Source organism: Antedon mediterranea, chromosome 8, assembly GCF_964355755.1.
Source record: "Antedon mediterranea chromosome 8, ecAntMedi1.1, whole genome shotgun sequence".
Lineage (NCBI taxonomy): Eukaryota > Metazoa > Echinodermata > Crinoidea > Comatulida > Antedonidae > Antedon > Antedon mediterranea.
Genome location: NC_092677.1, coordinates 9,438,216 through 9,463,013, shown reverse-complemented (window position 1 = coordinate 9,463,013; position 24,798 = coordinate 9,438,216). Strand labels below are relative to the sequence as shown.

At 32.1% G+C, this 24,798-nt stretch overlaps 1 protein-coding gene across 1 annotated transcript in view; it reads right to left on the bottom strand.

The window, feature by feature from the left end:
- Positions 1 to 13,029: 13,029 nt before the first annotated feature.
- The window catches only part of LOC140056359 (probable RNA polymerase II nuclear localization protein SLC7A6OS), a 28,815-nt gene continuing 17,046 nt past the window's right edge, over positions 13,030 to 24,798 (bottom strand). The window contains exons 2-4 of the mRNA XM_072101705.1: positions 18,581 to 19,000; positions 16,660 to 16,996; positions 13,030 to 16,259 (exon numbers count right to left, since the gene is read on the bottom strand). Coding sequence (XP_071957806.1) covers positions 16,084 to 16,259; positions 16,660 to 16,996; positions 18,581 to 19,000 — 933 coding nt within the window. The 3' untranslated portion in view covers positions 13,030 to 16,083. The remainder of the gene's footprint in view (positions 16,260 to 16,659; positions 16,997 to 18,580; positions 19,001 to 24,798) is intronic.

Genomic DNA, 24,798 nt, shown 5'->3' with positions numbered 1-24,798 from the left:
ACAAACTTTATACAGAAATTAAATCCCATTTAAAAGTATATATGTTAACAATTTGCAGTGTGTACCTCAAATGAGATGATTGTTTATTGTTGTGGAATTTTTATCGGCTTTTCTTCGATTCTGAAAGAAAATTAAAAACGATAAGTAATGTAGAAACAGGAACGAAAACTATACACAATCGAAATTCATCATAATATTCCTGGTTACATCAACCCTACCTCATCTTGAATACACAGAAACACATAGTATTTACAACATGTGTCAGATTAATTATTTGTTTTATACTTTTGAATCATTAATTTATCGAGCATAAGTGTTTTATAAGACATTTTATTTGTGTACTTACTATATCATGGACATTTATTCCTCTTTCTATACTTCTTTCACCTCATGTCTATACACAGCAAAACAAATCAGGAGTATTTCAATAACAATTATGTAATATGTAAACATAAAAAACATTGTAATTTAGAAAGTGGACAATCGGTTAAGTGCCAAGTCCGATCCTGGAGATGATGGGTTCAAATCAATCACCAATTGATTATTACTCTACTTTCCCTGGTTCATCCTGGTTTGTCTGTGATTGTTGTTATCAGTGGTAGGCCTAAGGTGCAAACGAAGGATGTCTACATTGGCGCGCAATTCAGTTTCTTTGGAAATAATTTCTCCCCGTTCTAAAATGTTTTTTCATAACATTTATTTGCAGACTATAACCATCCCAAAGCGCCTTAAGCACCTTTGGTGGCCAAGTTTTATTTTTATTTTATTTTATTCAATTTTCAGGCAAAAAAACATATAAAACAAGACAGCGGTGCAACACCATGAGGATTGCCATGAGTGCAAAGCACTATCAAGATGGCTCTCATATATTGCACTTGAACATATACATAGGCCTATAGAAGAAGTGAAACAATAAAAATACAAAGATATAAACAATTTAAAAAATGGCGTAGCATAAAAGCAAAGTGTGCTCTAGAAATGTGAGTGGCAAAACAATAGATCATCAGGGAATAAATAAAAATGGATTGACAATCCTACGTTCATGTTGTTATTAAAGATTCAAATTCAAAGAATCTACGTCTAAAAGGCAACAAAAAAACAACAACCAAGCAAGGCCATATACATGGCTGCAGTCGCGTGTTTACCGACCGACCAACCCACCGACTGACCGAGCTGTAGAGTAACGTTGCACGCGACTAAAAACACACAAGTCCATGCAATTTGTAAACCAGGAAAGAGTGACACATAATTTGGACAAATGAAGTATTGAAAGTTGTAAGAAAATACTGAACGATATTCTGGTGATCGACTCGGCCTAGAGAGACTGTCCATGCTTGCGGCTTTGGATATCAATTCTTAATTCAGCTCATCTTGTTTATATTTCATGTGTATAAGGCCTATTTTAACATCATTGTTTTTCGAGTTTCTCTCACCTCTAGATTGATAATAGTCTTCGGTATCGATAGTACCAACACCCCCTCTCCCATCTTCTATTCTACAAACCAATTAAAGGGACATTTTTGCTAAAACTATCGAGAGGAAATTTATAGCCAACGTCTATTATATGATTCATTCAGTATTATAATATTATAAAGAAGTGTTTTTTATCCATTTATAAAGAGGGCGATATTTTGTCACAAACTGTAATCGCGACAATGTTTTGTGTCGACAAAATACTCTCTAAAATCATGTAATTCTGAATTATCAATTAAATCGTTTTGGTGTTCTAAAAAACAGAACGCTATGTTTTTTGTAGCAGCTACAATGTTTACCTAATTTGGTAAAGTTTACATTTAAAATCAAGCGTTAATACTGAATACATTAGTATTTACAATTTGCTTAATTGACAGTTGTTATTGATGCAACGATACTGATAATTATCATCATTGAGCCAACAATAGAAATTAATTTCTTTACCAAGCACAAAATCAAACACGTAGGGCCTATATACACGATCGACATTGACGCAAAACGGTGCGTACAAATAGCGAACAAGGCCAATCAAATCAGCTGTTCAATAGCTCTTTAAAGTATCCGTCATGATGGAAAGTGAAGGGAAATCCCCTTTTCATTTCATATACAAAGAACAGCTAAAGTTTGTCCTATTGTTTTTTTCTTCGTAATGTGCTTAAATGCAGGGTTACTAATATTCTTTGTTCACATTTATTGAATAATAAATGGGGTGTATATTTGTTATTATTTTGAAATTGTAGGTTTTCGTCAGGGAGTTGAGTAATTAGATGTTTTGCCCTACTCTGATGTAATTTGTACTTTATACTAAGTACATTTGAGAATACTTGCGAAAAAATTCGCAAGTAGTTCTCGGGTGGGACTCGAACCCACGACCTCCAGATCACTAGCCTGGCGTTTATACCTCTAGACCACCGAGCTTGCGCTGATGGCTAGTGGTTAGATTTGAGCCCAAGTAAGCAGCGGGTACTGCACCAACAGGATTATGTTATTATTTTGTTATCAAACTATAGTGTGTATTTAAAATGGTATAGAAATGTAACATTCAGACTCAAGAAAAAAAATCCCAATTAAGCCTACCTGTCTGTATCTTGAGGACAAATATAAATACCTTTTACCCTATACCATATCTTACAATTACAATTTTGTGTTACATACACACGTGGCACATTCAAGCAAAATCAGACATAAGTCGAATGGGTTTGCATAGACAGCCAAAAACAATCAAAGGCTGAAAAATTACATTTTTTTTTTAAACGGAAAACATTAGTTGCTTTTTTATATTTTGAGACTAATAAATGCAGAAATTTAACATTGCCGTATGATTTTCATAAAACCTATCATGTTTTATGATTAAATTAAAAGTTTTCAAATGGGTTGTTTTAATTTTTAAAAATTGCGTTTCATTCAAGTTTCATTTAAATACAACAATTAGAATACCCCTCGGCTTATTTAACTTTTTTAAACACATTTTTTCCTCAAAACACCAATATTTTAACAGCCAAAACTTTAGAATGTGATATCTCTGTAAGTAGTCATATACTCATGGTATACACACACCTGTCTAGGTTTACGGTACAGGTGATACATGTGACACTGTTGTATTACAAAATTGTCCACGAAATACGAGTAGGCCTACGACGAAATCTGCGAATTAAAAAAAAAAGCACCACTGCACCACGGTATAAATAAAAATATTTTCAGAATCGGATGTTTTTTTTTTTAGTTTCAATTATTTTAACAAGAATCTGTAACAACTTATTATCGGAAATTCATGGTAAAGCGATAGCTGGAAATCTGACTGAGTACTGTATTAAAGGAACACGAATTGAAGTGACAAACGTCCCCGGGAAAGTGATTCTGAACAAAAATTCCGCAATATTAAAAAAAAATAAGTGTTGAAAATGGACGACTAAATTAAAGACCACTTCGAAAATAAATCGCGAGGAGAGATGAAGTTTAGATTAAATCGATTCGCGTTCGTTTCTTTCAGTATTGCTTCTCATTAACAAATGTTAGGCCCGTTTACGTTGGGTGGAGCTAAATGTACGATCGGAGTATAACGCGTGTTATGGTGGTCTTTTTGTATGTTTTAAAAAACCAAAATGTATATATTGAGGCTCGATTCAAAGGTTATTCGTCGTTAGTGCACCACCGCAGTAACGTTTGAGCTTATAGCAAGGGAACATGCAAACTAGAACACAGGGTTATACCCCCCCCCCCCTTCCCCCACTAAAGATGGATTGGATTTGGTTTAGTGCAACCTCTGGTTGTAAGTCCTTATCTGAAACTACCAAAACTATGGTCGATGAGAGCCTGTACCGATATGGCTATGGTTTATGCCTTGGTTCGTTCGATTGAAGCAAATTAAATGTGTACGATCGCAATATTTGTTTAAAACACCTTTTAAAAATATAGCAGCATAGTATATACCCCTTGTTTAGACTGGATTACGGCGGACGGAGGATAAAAATAGAAATTGGTAGTTGACGCAAAAACAGCACCTGTTTCAGAAAAAACGCAGTGATCTGTAGTGACAAAAAACAAATTCTCCTTGACAACTGTTATATTCATAACAATAGTTACCCCAGTCGGCAGCATCAAATAAAAAATTCCGAGAAATTAAGCAATTTACGTCGTTAATTATCAATAATAACTCTCAATTTCTAGAGAATTAGTCCCTCATGCAAATCATGGAGTAGTAAGTATTTTTTTTTTATTGCAACCGAAAGAAAACTGGAGTTTGACAGAAATGTGTTTAGATCGTTTGATTTGATGTTTGTAAAGAACAAAAAAAAAAAGGGGGGGGGGGTTGTATAGTCATTAATTGTATGTAAGGAGGACGGGTGGGGATGGTGGTAATGATGAAAATAAGCGCATAAATGAATAACGTGTGTGCATGAAATCTGCAACTTCTAGATTAGCTTAACGAATTGGTAAGAATGCAAAAAACTAAACATGTACGCAGATTTTTTGACAAAGTGTGTAAACTGACAATAATATAACAGTAAAGCAAATTAGTAACTAATTCGTGTAAAAAAACGTCTGAATATAATAATAATATAATAATAATATAACGGTATAACGTTGTGTGGCGCTGATTTCAGTAAAATTAGTATAAGACATGAGGGCGCTATACCTTGTATCATGCTCTGGTTAAGTACAGTACTTCATACTGTAAATACAATATCTCCAAAAGGCAAAAATGCTGCTATGGCATGTAGGTTATAGGAGGGGTTATAGGAGGGGTGATAGGGGATAATGAATAAGGGTGATGTCAATGTTCGTTACCAGATAAATAACTAGAATGGCAATGAATGACGTATGACACTGTGGTTGAAAATCAGAGACGGGTTAAAGAGACTGATGTGCAAGATGCAACGAGAGAGACTATGTCTAGGTGTTAACCAGAGAGACTATGTCTAGGTGTTAACCAGAGAGACTGATGTCTAGATTGCAACCAGAGAGACTGATGTCTAGGTTGCAACCATAGAGACTGATGTTTAGGTTGCAACCAGAGAGACTATGTCTAGGTTGCAACCAGAGAGACTATGTCTAGGTTGCAACCAGAGAGACTGATGCCAAGGTTGCAACCAGAGAGGCTATGTCTAGGTTGCAACCAGAGAGACTGATGTCTAGGTTGCAACCAAAGAGACTGATGCCTAGGTTGCAACCAGAGAGGCTATGTCTAGGTTGCAACCATAGAGACCGATGTTTAGGTTTCAACCACAGAGACTGATGCCCAAAATTGCAACCAGAGAGACTGATGCCTAAAGTTGCAACCAGAGACTGGTGCCCAACGTTCCTACCAGAGAGATGAGACCAATGTGGAAGTTGCAATGTCTAGGTTGCAGCCAGTGGATGTCTGGGTTGCCGCCAGTGGATGTCTGGGTTGCAACCAGTGGATGTCCTTGTTGCAACCGGTGGATGTGTGAAAGGTTGCAACCAGTGGATGTGTGGATGCCTAGGTTGCAACCAGTGATTGTCCAGGTTGCAACCAGTGGATGTGTAGGTTGCAACCAGTGGATGTGTGGATGTCCAGGTTTCAACCAGTGGAAGTCTAGGTTTCAACCAGTGGATGTCTAGGTTTCAACCAGTGGATGTCTAGGTTGCAACCAGTGGGTGTGTGGATGGTGCAACACAGATGTCTGAACTAAGATAATTGTGCAACTACAGAGAGGGTATAAATGGTGCAACTCATTAAATCAGCTTATGTTTAGTTTTAATTTATTTTTAAAAATCACAAAATATTGAACACAGTTTAAATTAAACAAATGAAAATGTAATATAAATAAAGTGAGAACATTAGTAAAATAATAATAAATTAATTAAATCCAAATTAATGATGATGATAATAATAATAAAAATTATACTTACCATGGTTTAAAAATACATTGCTGTCTTAAATCGCCTTGATAAAAACAATATGATTATATACTTTATCTGATCATTAATTCTAACATTAAATTCTAACATTTAAATGGTTATAAATACAATTTACAATAAGTTTTTAAGTTTGTTCATAAATATTCATTATGTTAATTTTCATATCAAAAACATTTTTTAAAATACATTAAAACCTATTTCCGCTGTTGACAAACTTGTCAAAATCAACATTAATATAAAATGTCCTATTCTACATTTTTTGTATTCAACAGCTACTTCTGTACTTTAACTAAAGATCTGTCTATAATATAAAACTAGTTTGACAAAAAAATGTGATATACCCAAATATGGTAGTGATAGTGATCATCATGTACATATATGGGCACATCACATTTTTTGTCAAAAAAAGTGTAGTGCACAGCTAAAGTACACATTTTGATATATTTGCCACAATAAAAAAACTAAAGTTAGTGTGAACAAGTTCTTCATAATTCATCATATGTTTAAAAAAACTAAAGTTAGTGTGAACAAGTTCTTCATAATTCATCATATGTTTTAAAAAACTGTTTTCATTTTGTTTTGTTTTAATGTCTATTTATGAATGTTTCAATCTATTGCTCTAAAAGGTATAATATCTATACCTTATATGTTTTTATGCTGTATAAATACATTTTTAAAGAAATAAATTTTAAATAAAATGACATTAGCAGATTTTCTTTTGTTTGTATGTTCATGTTATATAGGCATATCACACCAAAAAACAAAGATAATTGAAACAATACCAACATAAACAGTTTATGAACATAGAAGAAAATTATACACATACTGTACATGATTCAATTACTTAAGATATTCCCCTTTAAACATTGTTGAATAGGTCATTTTAATTTCACATTAATTATTCACTTAACCCAAAAATTCGAGCGAAAAAAAAAAGTATTATTTTCACAGTCAAAAAGTTAATAGCATATTGCCTGGATGGAATTCAATGGCTTTTATGTTTATATTTATTATATATATATTTATATTTTGTCTTTTTTATTGGAAAAATCATTATTTTTTTTTAGGCAAAAGTGAATAACTTTATTTAAACTATAAAATGAGCTAAAGTATGCAAAATATGGGTTATTCATCTTCATTTTTTAGTTGAACAATACATCTAATTAAGATAAAAACTTTATTATATATTCTTTATGTAGGCAAGAAGTACTTGAAAGAGATGAAACAGGAAGTACAATTAACTATTTTTAATAATTATCAGCAAACAAATCTATCGAAAGCAGAACTAAACTGCAATCACGTATCGATAACGATAACAAATAACGAAAACTGTTTGAAATGACACGCAGATTTACACAAATGAGTAAATACACAAAAGGAAATAAAATCAGGTATTTTGCTCAATAGGTCAAAGATCAATCAGAAGTATAAAAAAAATTATTTAATTAAAACGTTTTTTAAAGAAATATTATCTTCCGATATTGATAATTAAAGATTAGTAACAGATTCACTAGTAATTTTATCACTATTAAAGGGACATTTTCAGGACCAAACAAAGTTTACCTTGATACGGATGTTCCTGATTTATTATACAGCGGTTTGCTAAAATATGGTTTGCAACAAAAGAATACAGGCTACATTGCTGAAGAATGTTTAAATGCAGGATAGGAAGAAATGTCAGTCTATCATTGGATGCTGGAGAGAATGAGTACGAGATGTATATTTAAACTTATCAAGAAAACACATTCTTAAATCCAGAAGGAGTACTTTTACCTCTGCTGTATTCAATATGCTACAGTGGTTATGGCAGAGGATGCAAACATTAGTACCAAGGCCAACAAATACCAGTCTACGTGTCTTGGCTTAAAGGTATATTGTTCCCTGAAAAATAATTTTTTAATGTCACATAATAGTTACTCACTTTGACCAAAAATTAGATCGGGAAAAAAATTGTTACCCGGAAAACTGTAATTTAAAGCAAAAAATATTCAAATTGACTGGATGTCAATGGGTTTTTGGTTGAGTTTAACCATTTATTGTGTCTTTTTATAAGCGAAAACTTTTGGTGAGCAATACATCTTTAAATGAGTTTACTGAAACATCAGCACCAGTGTCTCATTCAAACAAAATAATATTGAGCTTAGTAGACACTGTTGTTAAGTGTTCAGTTCGGGCTAGCATGGGCTATTATAAGCTTCTAGCCAAACAGGCTAATACAAATTGAATCCAATCCAGCAAAATATGTCCTGTTATGGCACATTTTACCTACTTAAAAACACTATCAATAAATTTAACATCCTTTCAAAAGTGAATAGATCAAAGCTATCACAACTGAAAATTAAATTTTAATTATAAACAAAATTAAATTTATTCCAACAATGCATGCAGGTGTTGTAAATCAAAACGTTTTGGGTCCTTAATGACGAAATTTGTTTGTATAATGGTAATAATCTGACAATGATTGTATTTAATTAGTCTGGGAAGTTAATGAAATATCAACGGCAAGAAGGTCAAAGGATATTCAAATACGGTGCTTAAATGCGGTGAATTCATGAATTGAAAAGATATCGCATCTTTATTGAAAGTTGGGTCCTGGGGATATCCTGTTGGGTTAATGACCATATGCAATGTGTATTTCAAACCCTTAGGATAATATACAAATAATGATTTATACAATTTTCTTGAGATGGAATATCGACTGCACTATTTAATGAAGCAGAGTTAAATAGACCAATCCTAGAATACATAATGTACTAAATAAAGATAATGTAAAAACATTTCTCCATCTTCTGTGTAAATATAAGTTGGTTTTTTAGGATAATAAACAAATAATAATTATAATTGCTTATTTTGAGATGGAATATGGATTGTTAACAAGGCAGAGTTTAGTTAAATAGACCAATATCCTACACTACATACGGAACTGAATGAAGATTGTAAAAAAATCCCTCCATCTTCTGTTGAAATATAAGTTTTTTTTTTAAAGATAATTAACAATTGATAATTAAAATTTGTTTTTTTGAGATGGAATATGGACGGAGTTATTTAACAAGGCGAAGTTTAGTTAAATAGACCAATATCCTACTATACATAGTCTACTGTACTAATAAATAAAGATTGTAAAAAATGCCTCAATTTGTTGTGGAAATTGATGTCTTCAAAACCTGTGTTGTTAAGTTTAACATGAATGTGTTCTGAATATAAGAAATGTTTTTTTTTCTATTAAAGATATTTTAACAAAATGATATTATAAAACATACTGTGAATATTGAATATGTTTAATCTAATTACAATCTGAAATACGTAATATTAAACTGTATAGGAATAAAATGAGGAAAACAGCCAAAAAATCTTCTGTCCGTATTTTCACCAAAAATGTAGGTTTTTTCAAATATATTTGTCGATTTTTCACTACTACGTTTATGGAAAATATTCAATAAAATTGTATAAGATAAGTAAAAATTAATTTTTATGAAAAAAGCATGTTTCAAACTATTTTAAGAATTCATAAATTCCCATTCCCATACTGGATTCTGGGTCTGTTTTTTATTTTTACCTGAGCCAGAAGTTGCACTGTCCAATTGTTTTCTTATGTAATCATACAGTATTCTTGATTGAAGATTATTAAAAACAATTATAGAACAAAAGTGTATTATACACTACAAATCAAATACTAAAATAATAATTTTCTGTTAAATATTATAAATTATCGGTTAATCTGGACCATGTACTTATTATTTTAGAAAATTTTATAAAACACAGTTTTTATATCTCTAAATTTCCCAATTTTTCTAGATTTACCTCAAATTCAAAAACCAAATTACAGATTTTACAGAAATGAAAACAGCAATATATCTATAAGAAAAAATTTCAGAAACTTTTTTTGTGGCGACATCTTACAAATATTTTGTAACCAATTGAGACTTGAAAAAAAGCTATATTAGTTTGTGTCCCTATAGGCATGAAATTAATTATAGGAAGTTATCGTAAGGCTTTTTTAAAGACTTTCGCCCTCTTGCGACGATTGTTGCCTGTAAGGATTCAGGAAAGAACTTTGTAGATGTGACTTCACAAAAATGAATAGTTATCAACAAAAGTGAGTTTGGATCTAGGATGATAAGTGGATTATAACAATTGATGAGATGTTCACCAAGTGTTTATCCAAGATAGAGTTCTACTCTATAAGTAACTCAAGGTAAGATAACATATTTAGTTACTTCTTAAACCGGTTCTACAGTATTAAATAAGCACGACAATGATGATAATATCGTATGACGGATTATAATAACTATTCAGGCTATATATAACCCCCTATTCTAGGCTAAATTCGGAACTTTAGTAGATCTATTCTTAATGCAATGCAATGAATACAATCTAACCATCTAGGTTTCGCAAAATTTCATACCTCAGGCAACTTGGGACTATACTCGGCCATAACGGTAATAATTTGATTTGAACATTCAGGTACAAGATTAGATTTAAATTTAGATTTAAGCATGTTAAATTGTGTAGTAGAAAATTACAATTTATTTGCATTTGTCATTATTATGTCATCCTTTAGTAAATTGTAGAATGAGATGAAAATGGTAATTTTCACTGTAAACCTTGTTTATTTCTAAGTTTTGTCTAAAAATATCTATATGTTCTTAAACCGACGTACGCAATATATATAGGATTACAGCGATAACGCATCAACTGATATTGTAAAATTTAGTACAATCTATATTTATTATTCGTAAATGGCGCATCCTGGATTCAAACACTTTCCATGAACCGCTTTTCTACTAAAACCAGGTACGACATAACCCATTTTTTCCCCGCAGAAAATTATGAATAAAGTTCAGTCAACAGACTTTGTCTAACTACTTTGGCCGTCTGCCAATGTGAAAATTTCCTAAAATGGATTTGGCTTGTTGATTATGAGTGTAAGCATCTGCGCCAGCCCGAAAACGGAAAACGGAAGCAGACAATCCATTCCCTATCTCAAGCTACCAGCTCTAATCAATCATGGTCTAATGACTTCCAAAGACTATATGATATTGATGGTAAAACATTATGGTTGAACTTGTTACACCTTTTACTGTTGATGTTAAAAGGGAAAAAAAAATCAGGAGACGGGGCACTAATTTTAGACATGTCTGGTGGCTTGGGAAATTAAGTATTTTTAATCCATATTTCATATACGAGAAACAATATTACATACATCACATTATAATATAATTTTTTAAGACAAACAATATAATAGCAATATTAAATAGATAATGTAGACATCTAACTAAATTAGGGTAAAAGGTCAATTTTAAAAGTTTCTTAATTCTAGGATTTGAAAATTGATTGTTCTATATACGGTATTATCATTTTTATTCTTCAAATAATAAAATGTTAACTAATAAAAACAATCGAACCAAAACATGAAAAACATGTAAATTAAGTTCTCAGAACATCTAGCACTATGCTATTGAATTCTATTTTAGAAGGCTTAACTTAAGACCCGAAACCAGATAATAAAAAAATTTAATCAAAGAATGTCTTTATGTTGGTTGTTTTTTAAGCGGAGGTGGTTGCAGGAAATTAAAAGAACAGTGCGGAAGAGTGTTTAAGCTGAAAGCTACTTAACGAACAAGGCGGGAAAATTGAGACCAGAATGAGATTGATAGGAAGTCGCACTAAGCTTAATGCAACAATATACTTATCAGTTAAGGTACTTAATATTGAATTGAAACTTCTCAAATTAAATAAACTTATTGGAAAAAAAAATGAAAATTTAAATAGTTAAAATCAGTTGAGAAATCAGTAGAAATATGAACTTATAAGCCAAAATTAAGTTTGAAATACAGTTTGGCCAATAGAGGGTGTCCTTCATAAATAAAATGGTACAGTAACCTAAATACCTTTGTGTATAGAATAGAGGATATAGGTTATACAGTATTAAGCGTCATGTTCCTGCTTTGGTCCCACTTTGATTGTGCTTAAGTAAATTAAGTATTCAATACAAATGTTTTTAGCATGGGTATATGATAGTATATAGAAGGGTATTTATCATAATAGTATAGAAGGGTATTTAATAGTATATGGAAGGGTGTATAATAGCATAGAAGGGTATATAAATTAATAGTATATAGAAGGGTATATAATAGTATATAGAAGGGTATATAATAGTATATAGAAGGGTATATAATAGTATAGAAGGGTATATAATAGTATAGAAGGCTATATAATAGTATATAGAAGGGTATATAATAGTATATAGAAGGGTATATAATAGTATATAGAAGGGTATATAATAGTATAGAAGGGTATATAATAGTATAGAAGGCTATATAATAGTATATAGAAGGCTATATAATAGTATATAGAAGGCTATATAATAGTATATAGAAGGCTATATAATAGTATATAGAAGGCTATAGTATAGAAGGCTATAGTATAGAAGGGTATAGTATAGAAGGGTATAGTATAGAAGGGTATATAATAGTATAGAAGGGTATATAATAGTATAGAAGGGTATATAATAGTATAGAAGGGTATATAATAGTATAGAAGGGTATATAATAGTATAGAAGGGTATATAATAGTATATAGAAGGGTATATAATAGTATATAGAAGGGTATATAATAGTATATAGAAGGGTATATAATAGTATATAGAAGGCTATATAATAGTATAGAAGGCTATATAATAGTATAGAAGGCTATATAATAGTATATAGAAGGGTATATAATAGTATATAGAAGGCTATATAATAGTATAGAAGGCTATATAATAGTATAGAAGGCTATATAATAGTATATAGAAGGGTATATAAAAGTGTATAGAAGGGTATATAATAGTGTATAGAAGGGTATATAATAGTATAGAAGGGTATATAATAGTATAGAAGGGTATATAATAGTATAGAAGGGTATATAATAGTATATAGAAGGATGTATAATAGTATAGAAGGGTAAGGAGAGTGGGGTGGGAGAAATGGGGAGGGATATTGTTAAGATAAATAAAAACTTTTAATTTTAAAATATATTAATACTTGTTCTTTTATTTAATTTTTAAACGTAGACAATTTAAACAAAAATAAATGTTATTTTGAATAAAAATTAACCTAAACCTAAGTAAACAGGTTAACACCTGTACTGTTAATACAGAATCCATAAAATATAAGTAATTAGGACAAAACAGACATTTCTTAAAACAGTATTTATTCTCAAATAAATTACACCGTATTAGTACATAGTTTAAGATGCTTATAGAAGATGAGAGTAAATTAATGAATGTAAACAGAAATAAGGCTCAACCTTGGCAGGCTTGTTTCTCCCTTTCTTCCTCCTTCAGACCTTCATTCGTCTTTAGTATTTATTGCTTTTTCGTAGCCTGTGATGTTCATAAGGTTCGCTACATCCTGAAGTGTTCTTTTTACACAAGTATAGGGACAGACAAGCAGTGAAAGTGTAAACAAGTAAACATGCCTAGCTCGTCGTATGGCAATCCTATACGCAGCGTAGCCAGCAGGCAAATTTCATTAACCAAACTAACTAGTAAGCCCCTAATTCCACCATTCCCCCACAAACCTCACTTCTTTCCTTGATCACTTACACTTTTGAGGGGAAAAGAACAATCCTGGCTATCGTTATGCAACATAATTTAAAATATTAAATACTAACTACATTCATTTGGACTGCATGAACAATTAGTAAAACATGCTACTTATTACAATTTAATTGTATGTTTTAAAGGAATGCTTATTTCAATAGTTTTAACAGCTTTTGTAATCTTTTTATTATTATACTAATTGCTATTTCTATTAACTGCTCATAAAGTATTATTTTAGTGATATTTTAGTGCTACAGTAGGAACTACTTCATCGTAAACGTACATTACAAAACCAAGAATATTTTTAATTTTAATGAAATATTTAGTCTGGAATGGTTGGCGATTGCACATTTTTAATTAAAAAAATTAATTAATTTGAAAATTGGCAGACTATTAAATTAATTACAAAGATGGAGTGTGTCAAAGGTCAATGTGAATAATTAATAAATACAGACATTTAAAGAAGAAGGGGCAGTTATTAGAAATTATGTTACCTGGACAAGCAGACTTTTCAAACATGACCGTCCATTGGTGCAACATAATGCACACACGTATTGGCCCACTATATACCATAAGCTTGATTGAAATTGATATGCTTCCCCTGGGCTTCAGTCCCAACACAGATCTTATATGTACAAACTGTTCACAAACATTATTATAAAGATCTATGGAAAAATTACTAATTGTTAATGCAATTTAATTACATTTTCATAATTCATATTAACATTGAACATTGATTGGAAAATAAGTTTATACATATTTTTAAGAAAATATTTATAATTTCAAACACATTAGGCTATGACAACACATGAAGAAAAATAGAATTAACAATAATTTAATAATAATTCACCGAAAATATATATCTGAATTATAATATATATTCATTTTTTTATTTTAATCTACAGGTATTTGAGATGGGTATGAGAAACTAAGCAAAAATATTTTGTAAATCTCAAAATATGCACCCAATATATTAGTTTATGTAACACTGTTATCTTATGAAACATAGATGATATACTGTAGTATAGCTAACAGCAACTACTATTAAAGTTTATGTAAGTTTTAACTACAGTGTTCTACTACAATACGTGCACCATCGCGTTCAGCTGTGTTTGGTCCTGCGTTCATCTTTCGTTTGATGATAATTTCATGGTAGAACCGTGGCTTAAAATATTCTTGAACTAATAAAGGAAATTCCTATACCACATGTATCAATATAAAGGAAATTCCTATACCACATGTATCAATATCATTTATTATAAGTCTTTAAAAAGGCAAGCGACTATTGGCTTATAGTGACAGATTATAATACACTAATTACAATTTTGGTGGTGAGAAATTGTTATTGTAGTGTATGCAACTAGCACACCTATTGCTAAAATCCATGGATCTGGACAGAAAAGCATATCAAATTTGTTCAACTTTTAGTTTGCCATTGTTGTCTTTTTCATCTATGTTCATTGTGATCTTTGAATAATAAAAAAACAAAGCAACTTTTTTTTTCTGTACAAAAATTTGTACAAAACAAATTCCAATTTCTAAGAATTAAGTGCATTTGATTCAAATAAAAAGAAAAGATGCAGTATACAACTAGCCAAAAAAAATATCCTGGAATTCAAAATTGTAAAATGACCAGGTGCTCACTTTTAAAAAAACATCACAAGAATAAGATAAACAATTGAAGTACATTTCACTCTGGTATAGTAATTATAGACTTGGTATAGTAACTGATGAAGAATAGGATTGAAACCTGCCACAAGTCATTAGGTCATGATCAATTGCATTAAATTTCCCCTGAAATTAATTTTTTTTATGGTTTTTATAAACTAGTTTCAAGTACTAATTTTAACCGGATTATTAACATATTTTGGAAAGCTTTTTGTAGTAAAGTATAAAAAATAATGGCATGGGTACGGTAGTACAATAAAACCTGTCAGATGTCCTGTAATGTTATTGTTTTAAAAATGTTCGCGATGTTTTTAAAATTATTCTTTTTACATCATCTGTAAAGAAATGTATGTAACAAGGCTGATAGATGTTTTGAGGGTGGAGAGAGGGTGCCTAGTTCATTTAACTGGCTTTGCACATCAGAAATAGCTATTTTTAACCAGTAATGCCTATTTTATTTCCCAAAAATTGGTTAAATATTACGAATCAGATTCAAAGATTTATCAGAAGCAAATGTTTTATAGGTTGTACTATAGAATTTCCAGGCAAGCTTATTGCTTCTATTCTATTCAACCTTCACATGTACAGTTAGTACTCACTTTATTATTCAGAACACTTATTGTGTAGTGGGAAAAATTGTTATCCGACGACATTAATAAAAATGTGAGAGGAAATTTTACTTCCAGCCCACAGGCTAAATTTCATGAATCCAGGTCAATTGTTAGATCTCTTTATGCCCTAAATACTCATGGACATAGTTGTGCTGGGTCAAGCAGAGTGAGCCAGCCTAAATTTCCTTCAAAAACCTTTTAAAGGTTTAAATTCACCTACCTTTTAAACTTCCTAACCTAGGTTATACTGTATTTGCTAGGCTAGTGCTAGTAAGATCTTTTCACCCTAACTTTGGCACTATATTCCTGATCCTACCTAGTAGTACATAAGCACACAATAGGTTTCTTGCTTCTCTTTCTGGCCTAGCCATACATCTCGAGCTCATCACTGTCTGCTCCATTCTGCACCTCATCACTATAGTTCATCCTTCTGGAGATGTGTCTTCGGTTGTTGTCAGAGTATTCGTTAAACTCATCGTCACTAGAAAGTTCACCGTATCGGTAGTCATCAAGATACTCGTCAAACATATCTGTATGCCCTTAAAATAATTAAAACAAATTTTTAATGATACAAACTTTAATTTCTTATTTATTCATTTTTAGTCACATTCAACAGAATGGATAAAAAATGTGTACTTCCAGATCTCCCAATTATGCTTTGTCAGAATTTTACTTTTTATCATGCCCTGAACACCACTATCTTGAAAAAGACAATACCACATAATACCCTTATTGTAATTAAGTCCATGCTGTAATCATTGCATTCTATTTTATATAATGGTATTTTTATTAAACAGTACACAAAATATAAGACATATCAGCTACTGTTGTTTGCTGAATAATACAAATTATTATATACATTATATAAATTTATTTAAAAATATTATTATAATTATTATCAGTGTCTTTTCACATTTCATTCCATCCAAGCTTCCTTACTTTGATTGAAATAATCCGGATCTTCATCAGGATAATCGTTTTTCCAATTATTCTCATCATTGCTATCTTCATCTTCATCGTTGCCATATCCTACATCCTCATCATCTTGCTCATTCATCAACACTTGCCCACTTAACGGATCTAAACCTAACACAATGTGTTCCGTATTAAAATCAAAGTCCGAACTCTCTGCATAGTATAAATCGTACACGTATTCAATAGGTTTGTTTTGGTGGGTGTCTCCGTCACTAATCGTTAACTTTTCTCGTAGCATTTTAACGTTGTTGCACATTACAGCGTCATCGTCATCTTCGTCATCTATGGAGGCGAGCTTGGCCTAAAAGGGTCAATAAAAGATATAAGTAACTCTACCACTGTATTGGCACAGGTACAACTTACTCTGATGAGGTATAAATTTACTCTAAGATAAGTTCACTTTAAAAGCTCTATCAAACTAGTTTGACCAAAAAAAGTGTGATTTGCCCAAATATAGTAATATGACATCAATATGGGTACATCACATTTTCTTTTCACACAAATTTTGGTAGTGTAGTCAGAGCTTTAGATATTACAGTAACTTTCTATTACTTTTCTAGCATAATTATCCATGCAAATGAAGTGAAGAAAAGAAATCTTAAAGACTTAAATAACGATATAACCAAGATTTGAACCCCTGCCTTCATCTAATACATTTTGGTCCTCTGGTATAAAGTCTGCCATTTAATTTTGCTTTAAAGGAAAAAAGGCGTACTAAGATCATTTGTTCTTAATTTAAAAAAAAAAGTAGGTAAAAAAAATAAATAAATGTTTGGTGGATTGGCTTATTGCACTGTGGGCTGGGCTCAGTAAACTAAACACATTTTATTTACAAAACAATGGCAAAATAAATAGGATTGTGGAATTTTAGTTAAGTAGGAGAAAATAGGCATGTCAGGGATGTAGCCTATAAATAGGCATGTCAGAGATGTAGCCTATAAATAGGCATGTCAGGGATGTAGCCTATAAATAGGCATGTCAGGGATGTAGCCTATAAATAGGCATGTCAGGGATGTAGCCTATAAATAGGCATGTCAGAGATGTAGCCTATAAATAGGCATGTCAGGGATGTAGCCTATAAATAGGCATGTCAGGGATGTAGCCTATAAATAGGCATGTCGGGGATGTAGCCTATAAATAGGCATTTCAGGGATGTAGCCTATAAATAGGCATGTCAGGGATGTAGCCTATAAATAGGCATGTCAGGGATGTAGCCTATAAAAGTGTCTGACAAATAAAGAAGAGTGGTAAAAAAGTGGTGGATTGGCTCTATATTATAAGCTGGACTCAGTGAACAAATTTTATTTATACTTGACATCAGTCACCGAATGAAAAAGGGGAAAAAGTATTTTCCCGATCACAAGTTCCTAATAGCCATCCTAAACATTTCATTCAAGTAATTCAGGAGTATTAATAACAAACACCTGATTTATTAGGTTCCAGGTCTTCTGAAACTTCCTAACTGTATATTTATAAGAGTAAAGTATAGTTGAATATACAGGAAACACAAGGTGATACATAAACTCATAAACAGCGGATAGCCATAAGCCCTTCCTTTCTACATTATGTTTTCACCAATGTTTAAATACCATGCTTCTATTATTCACCACAATAAAAACATACAGCGATATCTTTCATCAACCACCCCCTGTCAGAAGGGTGATATATTAATTGTTTTAACAATGCATGTTGAAAGGAGGAAGGTAATCCGATGCACTATAAAGCATTATAAAAGATAAATGCTTATGAAATTTTAATTTATTGTTTCCAACAAAAAAAAACTCCAACAGAATTTCCGATAGCTTTTGAAATGTCAACATCATTTTCTTTTAAAATCTACTACAGAAAAACAACCACTTATTCTTCCAAACATGAAACTACATACCGGTTTATTTGATAAGATATCATCTAGGTTTTCTTGTACCACTTCATAGATATTAAACAGCCTCTGCACTTCTTCCTCAACCAATGAACACGCTCCAGACTTTTCCGTCCTCGTTGGGGCATCCTTCGCGGCAGACTTTATCGATAGTCGTCTCACTATTTTCTTTCTCAAAGAAGAAGGCTTTTTCTTTGCTTTGTCAGCAGCCTCAAGTTCGGTAGTATTTGACACTGTTATGCTCTCTTTTTGGAGTTCGATGGGAATTCCCCGGTGTTTGGCCACCATTCGGTATCTGTTGTTTATGCTCGTTTGTTTATGTAGTTGCTTGGCCTTAACTTGTGGACCGGGAACATTTCCTTTGGTTTTATATTGTAATTGTCCGTGTTTTATAACATCCTCTATTTGTTTTGGTAATGCTTGGTCCTGAAAACATACAAAAAGAAAATTTAAATGCACAATTGTTGATCTGACCTGGGCTTCAAAGAGGATATATTGATTACAACAAACATACTTCATCATATTTAATTATTTAAAACTGCGGAGGGGACAAGTTTCCTGAGAGTCTGCATTGTGAGTGAATGGTTGGCATGAACTCTGGTTTTAGTATATGTATACCACTTACAATAGCAAAAGTTTAATAATTAATAGCCTTTAAAATGTTGAAAAGTAGACAAATTAAATTAGTACTGTAATTATTGAAGTTAGAATTAATATAATGGTATTAACCAGGGAGGCCTCAACTATGCTACAAACTCTTGGAATCTTGACATATAATTGATATGCTGCCCTCAAATATTGCTTGGATTGTTTTTAAGGTACCATAAATCTTCTAATAGTAACCCACACTCTAATTAGTAACCCACCTTATAAGTCAATCTATAATACTAACAAACTACTCTAATAGTAACCCCCATATAGTCACAAAACTTATGATGCAGCCGTATTTTGAAAATAAGGAGATAATGCATGTTGATCTCGGGTGTGGTGGAGGATAAAATAAAGTATAGTTAAACCAAATTTGTTTATTTCTACTGTTTTATTATTTGGCTATGAGTTGCTGACCGGAAAAGTTGGGGGTGGGTTACTAATACTACATGTATTTTCAGGTGCCTAATTTAAGATTAGTAATAGTTTAACCCACTACTCTAATAGTAACCCCATTTCTAATAGTAACCCACCCTAAAAAAACAATCAAAGAATAATAACCCAGGGATACAATTAGAAGATTTACGGTGCAGTTAAAACTACAGTACACTGTCAACATGCGGTGGCGCTATATTCTTATAGCTCTGTAAAAACTGATTATATTCTTATTGAATGAACAATAGAGGGCGGTAATACAGTTACCAGGCTAGACAACTTTCAATAATTTTCACTTTGGATATTACAAAAATGTTTTACAAATTTCAATTTTTTTTAGCATAAGAAAAATGCAATTGGTCCATGGACATTGGAAAAAGAGCTTAAAATGTGTACAGTACAACTACAAGTCGCTATCAGCCCATAGCTGGAGATAATATATTATTAGTGAGAATATGAATGCAATATGCAATATTTCATCAACTATGAGATATTTAAAGCAGAGTTTGATGTTGATGGACATTGTATAAACTAACATCAATGGCATTACAGTATATTTATAGTAGTTGGTATTTTCTATTAGTTAAAAAAGCAAATATCACCCGGTGAAAGAAAGGAATCATTCAAGTCAACACAAACCGTCACAAGCTGGTACGTACGAAAAAGTAAACATATCATCAAACACCAAGAACCTATCCTAATACTGTACCTGAGTAGGTAAGAATATGACTTTAAGGTTTCATCCTGCATATGACAGAAAAGAGACACTACAGAAAAGAGGAAAATAGCATAATAGTGGAAACAAAGTACGATGGTGTGAGGGCGCCATTACAGACACAGTTTGTACACAGTGTACTACACATACATGACAACCTATGAACTTAAAAAAAAGGAGGTACTGTAAATAAACTAGAGCAGTTTGTGATGGATGTTACAAGCTGTATCATGTAATGGCTATGTGAGGGAATCCCCTTTCCGTTCAAAAATTAAGGCTGCAGATATCAATATCATGCTTGTGTGTAAGCCTTTTTGTTATATTTGAATACAGAGAACAACCCAATATATCATAATTCAGTTATCTTTGTATTTCCTGGAAAAAATGTGGAAAACTGGGAGCACAATGAGTCTAAAATACATGAGTCTCCCAACCAAAATGGGAGTGTTGGCATGTATGGTGCTATAGTATTCTATGATATTACTAAAGTTCTTCATGAATTTTAACATTAATCTCTTGAGTTATTTATACCTCTATAGCTTTCAAAAGCTAGTATCAGTAACTATGTGTTTTCACAGTTTTTTTTAATAGAAAGAATTAGAAAAGGAGTACCCAATACTTGATTGAAAATGTTCATCTGGTTTGAAGATATTTGTTTCCATGCCAGATTTAAAAGAAATAAAATCATTTTTACATGAATTGGGATTTATAGACTGTACCATTATTACAGAATATAAAGCTTGTGAAATTAAATCAATGAAATTAAATGCGTGATGTGATGTATGTGTACTGAATAGTAGCGAGATAGATTATGTAATTCTTTTATACTACAGTACGTAGTCATTAGACACAATGTAATGAATCTCAATAATATGCACTGGAAGAATAACAGCAACATCATATGATTATCAAAACACTAGACTATTTCCTGGTAATAGGGTTAAACAAATTCATGCACTACTACACTGAGTTGAATATAGCCAACTCCCTATTCCCACTAGTTGTATACACAGGTATCCCTTTTACATTAAACACCATGATTATACTAAGATGAAACACCAGAATGTCTCCTCACAATTCAACCAAATATTCACATAATCTTGCAATGTTACAGCAATGTTTCGCAATCAAGAAAAGTTAAATACTGCTGTATGAAGTCACTATGGATGAATTACAATAAGATATGGATACATACAATTAAATAAATAAAATGTTTGGCTGCGGATGACCTTCTGACCCTAAACATTTCCAGACTTTTAAGAGGGAGCAGTCAGGTGTTCAACCCTCGTACAAACTCCACAGTTTGCTAGGTAAAGTGAAAAGAATAAGTTTTTCTACTGTAGGATTACCAAAGAAATACCATGTACGGATATAAATCTAAAATCTCACCCCAACCTCCCATAACCCTACATAATCCAATCTATAAATCAATCCTTTGTTTTGCTTATTTCACCGTTATTATGTGATTTTAAACACCTTAAAATCACCTCACTACAAATAGACTGCTTGTCTGCTCTACAAATACACAAGGATTTAGTTGCAAATTTAAAAGGTTTTATGTGTTAATAATGCATTTTCACTCTATTACTTTACAGTTGTTGTATTACTAGTGAAACTTATTTTTATAACCCAATAATCAGATAATTATCATACCCAAGTGGGTATGTTTTAACAATATATTACAGTACTATAGTATTATTAATTCTGACCCACCTCAAAATTTAATAATAAAATGCATCTTGTCGAGTCGAGTGGCTGTGCGGTTAAGGCAGGGATGCCGCAAACCATAGCACAATTGGCACACATGTAAAGGCATTTCTTGACCATATTTATTCTTCTAGGATAAGAAATTAAAACTGGAGGTCTAATGTACACATTTGGCTTGAGTGCACTTTAAAGAACCCAATTAATTCTTCGGAAGAGTAGGGGGTTACCCCGGTGTACTGGTCCATCCAGCCCCTGTTGCTGTTTGGTGGCAGCACTCGACACAAAAGGACCTTCAGTGGAGTAGAAAGTTGTAGTGTGTGCAATTCAGCCCAGTAGACTTGAAGTTGCAGGGAATTCTCCATTTACATCGATTTTTTTAGTCTATTTCGTGCCGAAGCTTACCTGTATAAACCGACAATATTGTCGGTTTATACAGGTAAGCTAGCACTCAGACTACTAACACCACTACTGGTTTGTGTAATTTAGTATGTGTAATCAATCTAGCCTCAGATTAATTGGACTAGGCCTGCTACTATACAGTCCTTAGTATTTGTTAATGTTTTTGATTTATATAATTGAATTTAAAAATTAATTACATTTTAAAATTGGCAAATCCAAGACGAGTAAGGGGTTACTCTGTACCCCGGACTACTAGTACACACACAGCCACTGATCATAACTGGGCACTCTGGGAAAGATTACCCAGTAAAAATAAATAACAAATTCAAATCATCAGTAGGACACAGAGGATACTTGTATAGAGGAATGAATTTGTTGTTTGCAAGAAGACATCATACACAAAGTCTATTATTATTTATTTAATCATTTCTATTATTATCACCAATTATTCAGTCAGCAATCAAATAAGCTTTTAGTTGACTCCACAGTAATCAAACTAAGCCATGATTACCTCTCAGTAATTGCTTTTAGGATAACTAATTTAATCGTATCAATCAGTACCGCATCCCAGTGGTACATCATCTCGGTCAAAATCATCGGATGGATGACATACACATCACAACGATAAATTGCCACGGTTGCAATTGTTGGATGGATGACATACGCATTCCCAACTGTACGGTACCTTGCCTTTATCACAATTGCCTGATAGATGCCATACGCATCCTAACTGTACGGTACCTTGCCTTTATCACAATTGCCCGATAGATACCATACGCATCCCAACTGTACGGTACCTTGTCTTTATCACAATTGCCCGATAGATGCCATACTCATCCCAACTGTACGGTACCTTGCCTTTATCACAATTGCCCGATAGATGGCATACGCATCCCAACTGTACGGCCTTTATCACAATTGTTGGATACATGGTATATACTAGTGTAGAGCAATAAAGATTCTTTAATTCATGTGTAAATTGCATATAAGGACCGAACTTGGTAATAAACATAAGTAGATGTTATGCGTGCACTGGTTAGTTCCAGATGAGTGCACTGGTTAGTTCCAAATGAATGCACATGTTAGTTGCGCTTCAGAGCACTAAGTTAGTCAAGCATGAGCACATATCAAGGTATTAAAGGGTGGATTAATTGATGAAATAGGCATTCAAACGGGACAAAATATCCTTTTAACCATAATCATTCATCAATACATTCTCTCTCAGAATTTTATCTACATTTTGACAATTCAGAATGTTAAATTGAACAATAAATCTAAATGTGTAACGCTTAAAATATCTATCTGATGCACATTGTAGTTATCAATACTGTACATTCACAGACTGCATCATAATTTAACTCTCCTACATTTGAGAATGCAAGTGTGACGATAATAAAACATTAGTAGAATGATATTTTTATATCATGTTTTCCATTCAAAGAGGCTTTAGATTAGAGAAGGTATTTATGCAAGCCTGGATCCTTTCTAGGAGGCATGGCACGTCGATGTCTGGGCTGAAAGACTAGGGGATCAAAATGCCAAAAAAAAAAAAATGTGCATTGTCATGACTGATTGATCCCTTCTTGAATAAGACTGTAATCTTTAAAAACCCTGTACAACATTTGGTAGGAGGTTTACCCCATTGTACTAATCCATAGAGCTGCTTTGTGGATTGGCTGCTGGACATCATGTGACCCTTTTCATACATGGAAAGATAATTTAATTTAAAACATATAGTCAACCATATTGTAAAACGCTAAATCCACTATATAAAATGTATTCAGACGATTCTTACAATATTGGATACACACTGAAAACTCTCCTAAAAACAGTAATACTAGTAAAAACATATTCTAAACAGTAGAATTTATGGAAAACCAGACATACTGTTTATTGTATTGAAAGAAGTTTATTAAGTTTGTTGGTATAGTGTACAGAAAGCCTATTCAAAACCAATCTTACAATTAGATAAAAACAAATAGGCCTACTTTAGGCACCATTTTAAAAGTTTTCTGAATGTTGATTACTGTAGATGGCTCAGACTGACCTAGAACTTATACCTAATAAATTAAAAAATACTATAAAATTACTATATTATATATAGTACTGTACTATACTATATACAGTGTATTTAATAAAATTAAATCAGGAAATTGTATGCAATACAGTAGGATAAAAGCTTTGTAAACTAAAGTCCGCTTGAATGTAAAAAAAAGGTTATCTATCAAAGATTATAGTTTTGACATTTTAATGAATCTCTCAAGTTGTATAAGTCATAAAATCATGTGCTGTCAATTTGCTGCATGATTCTAAAAATTCA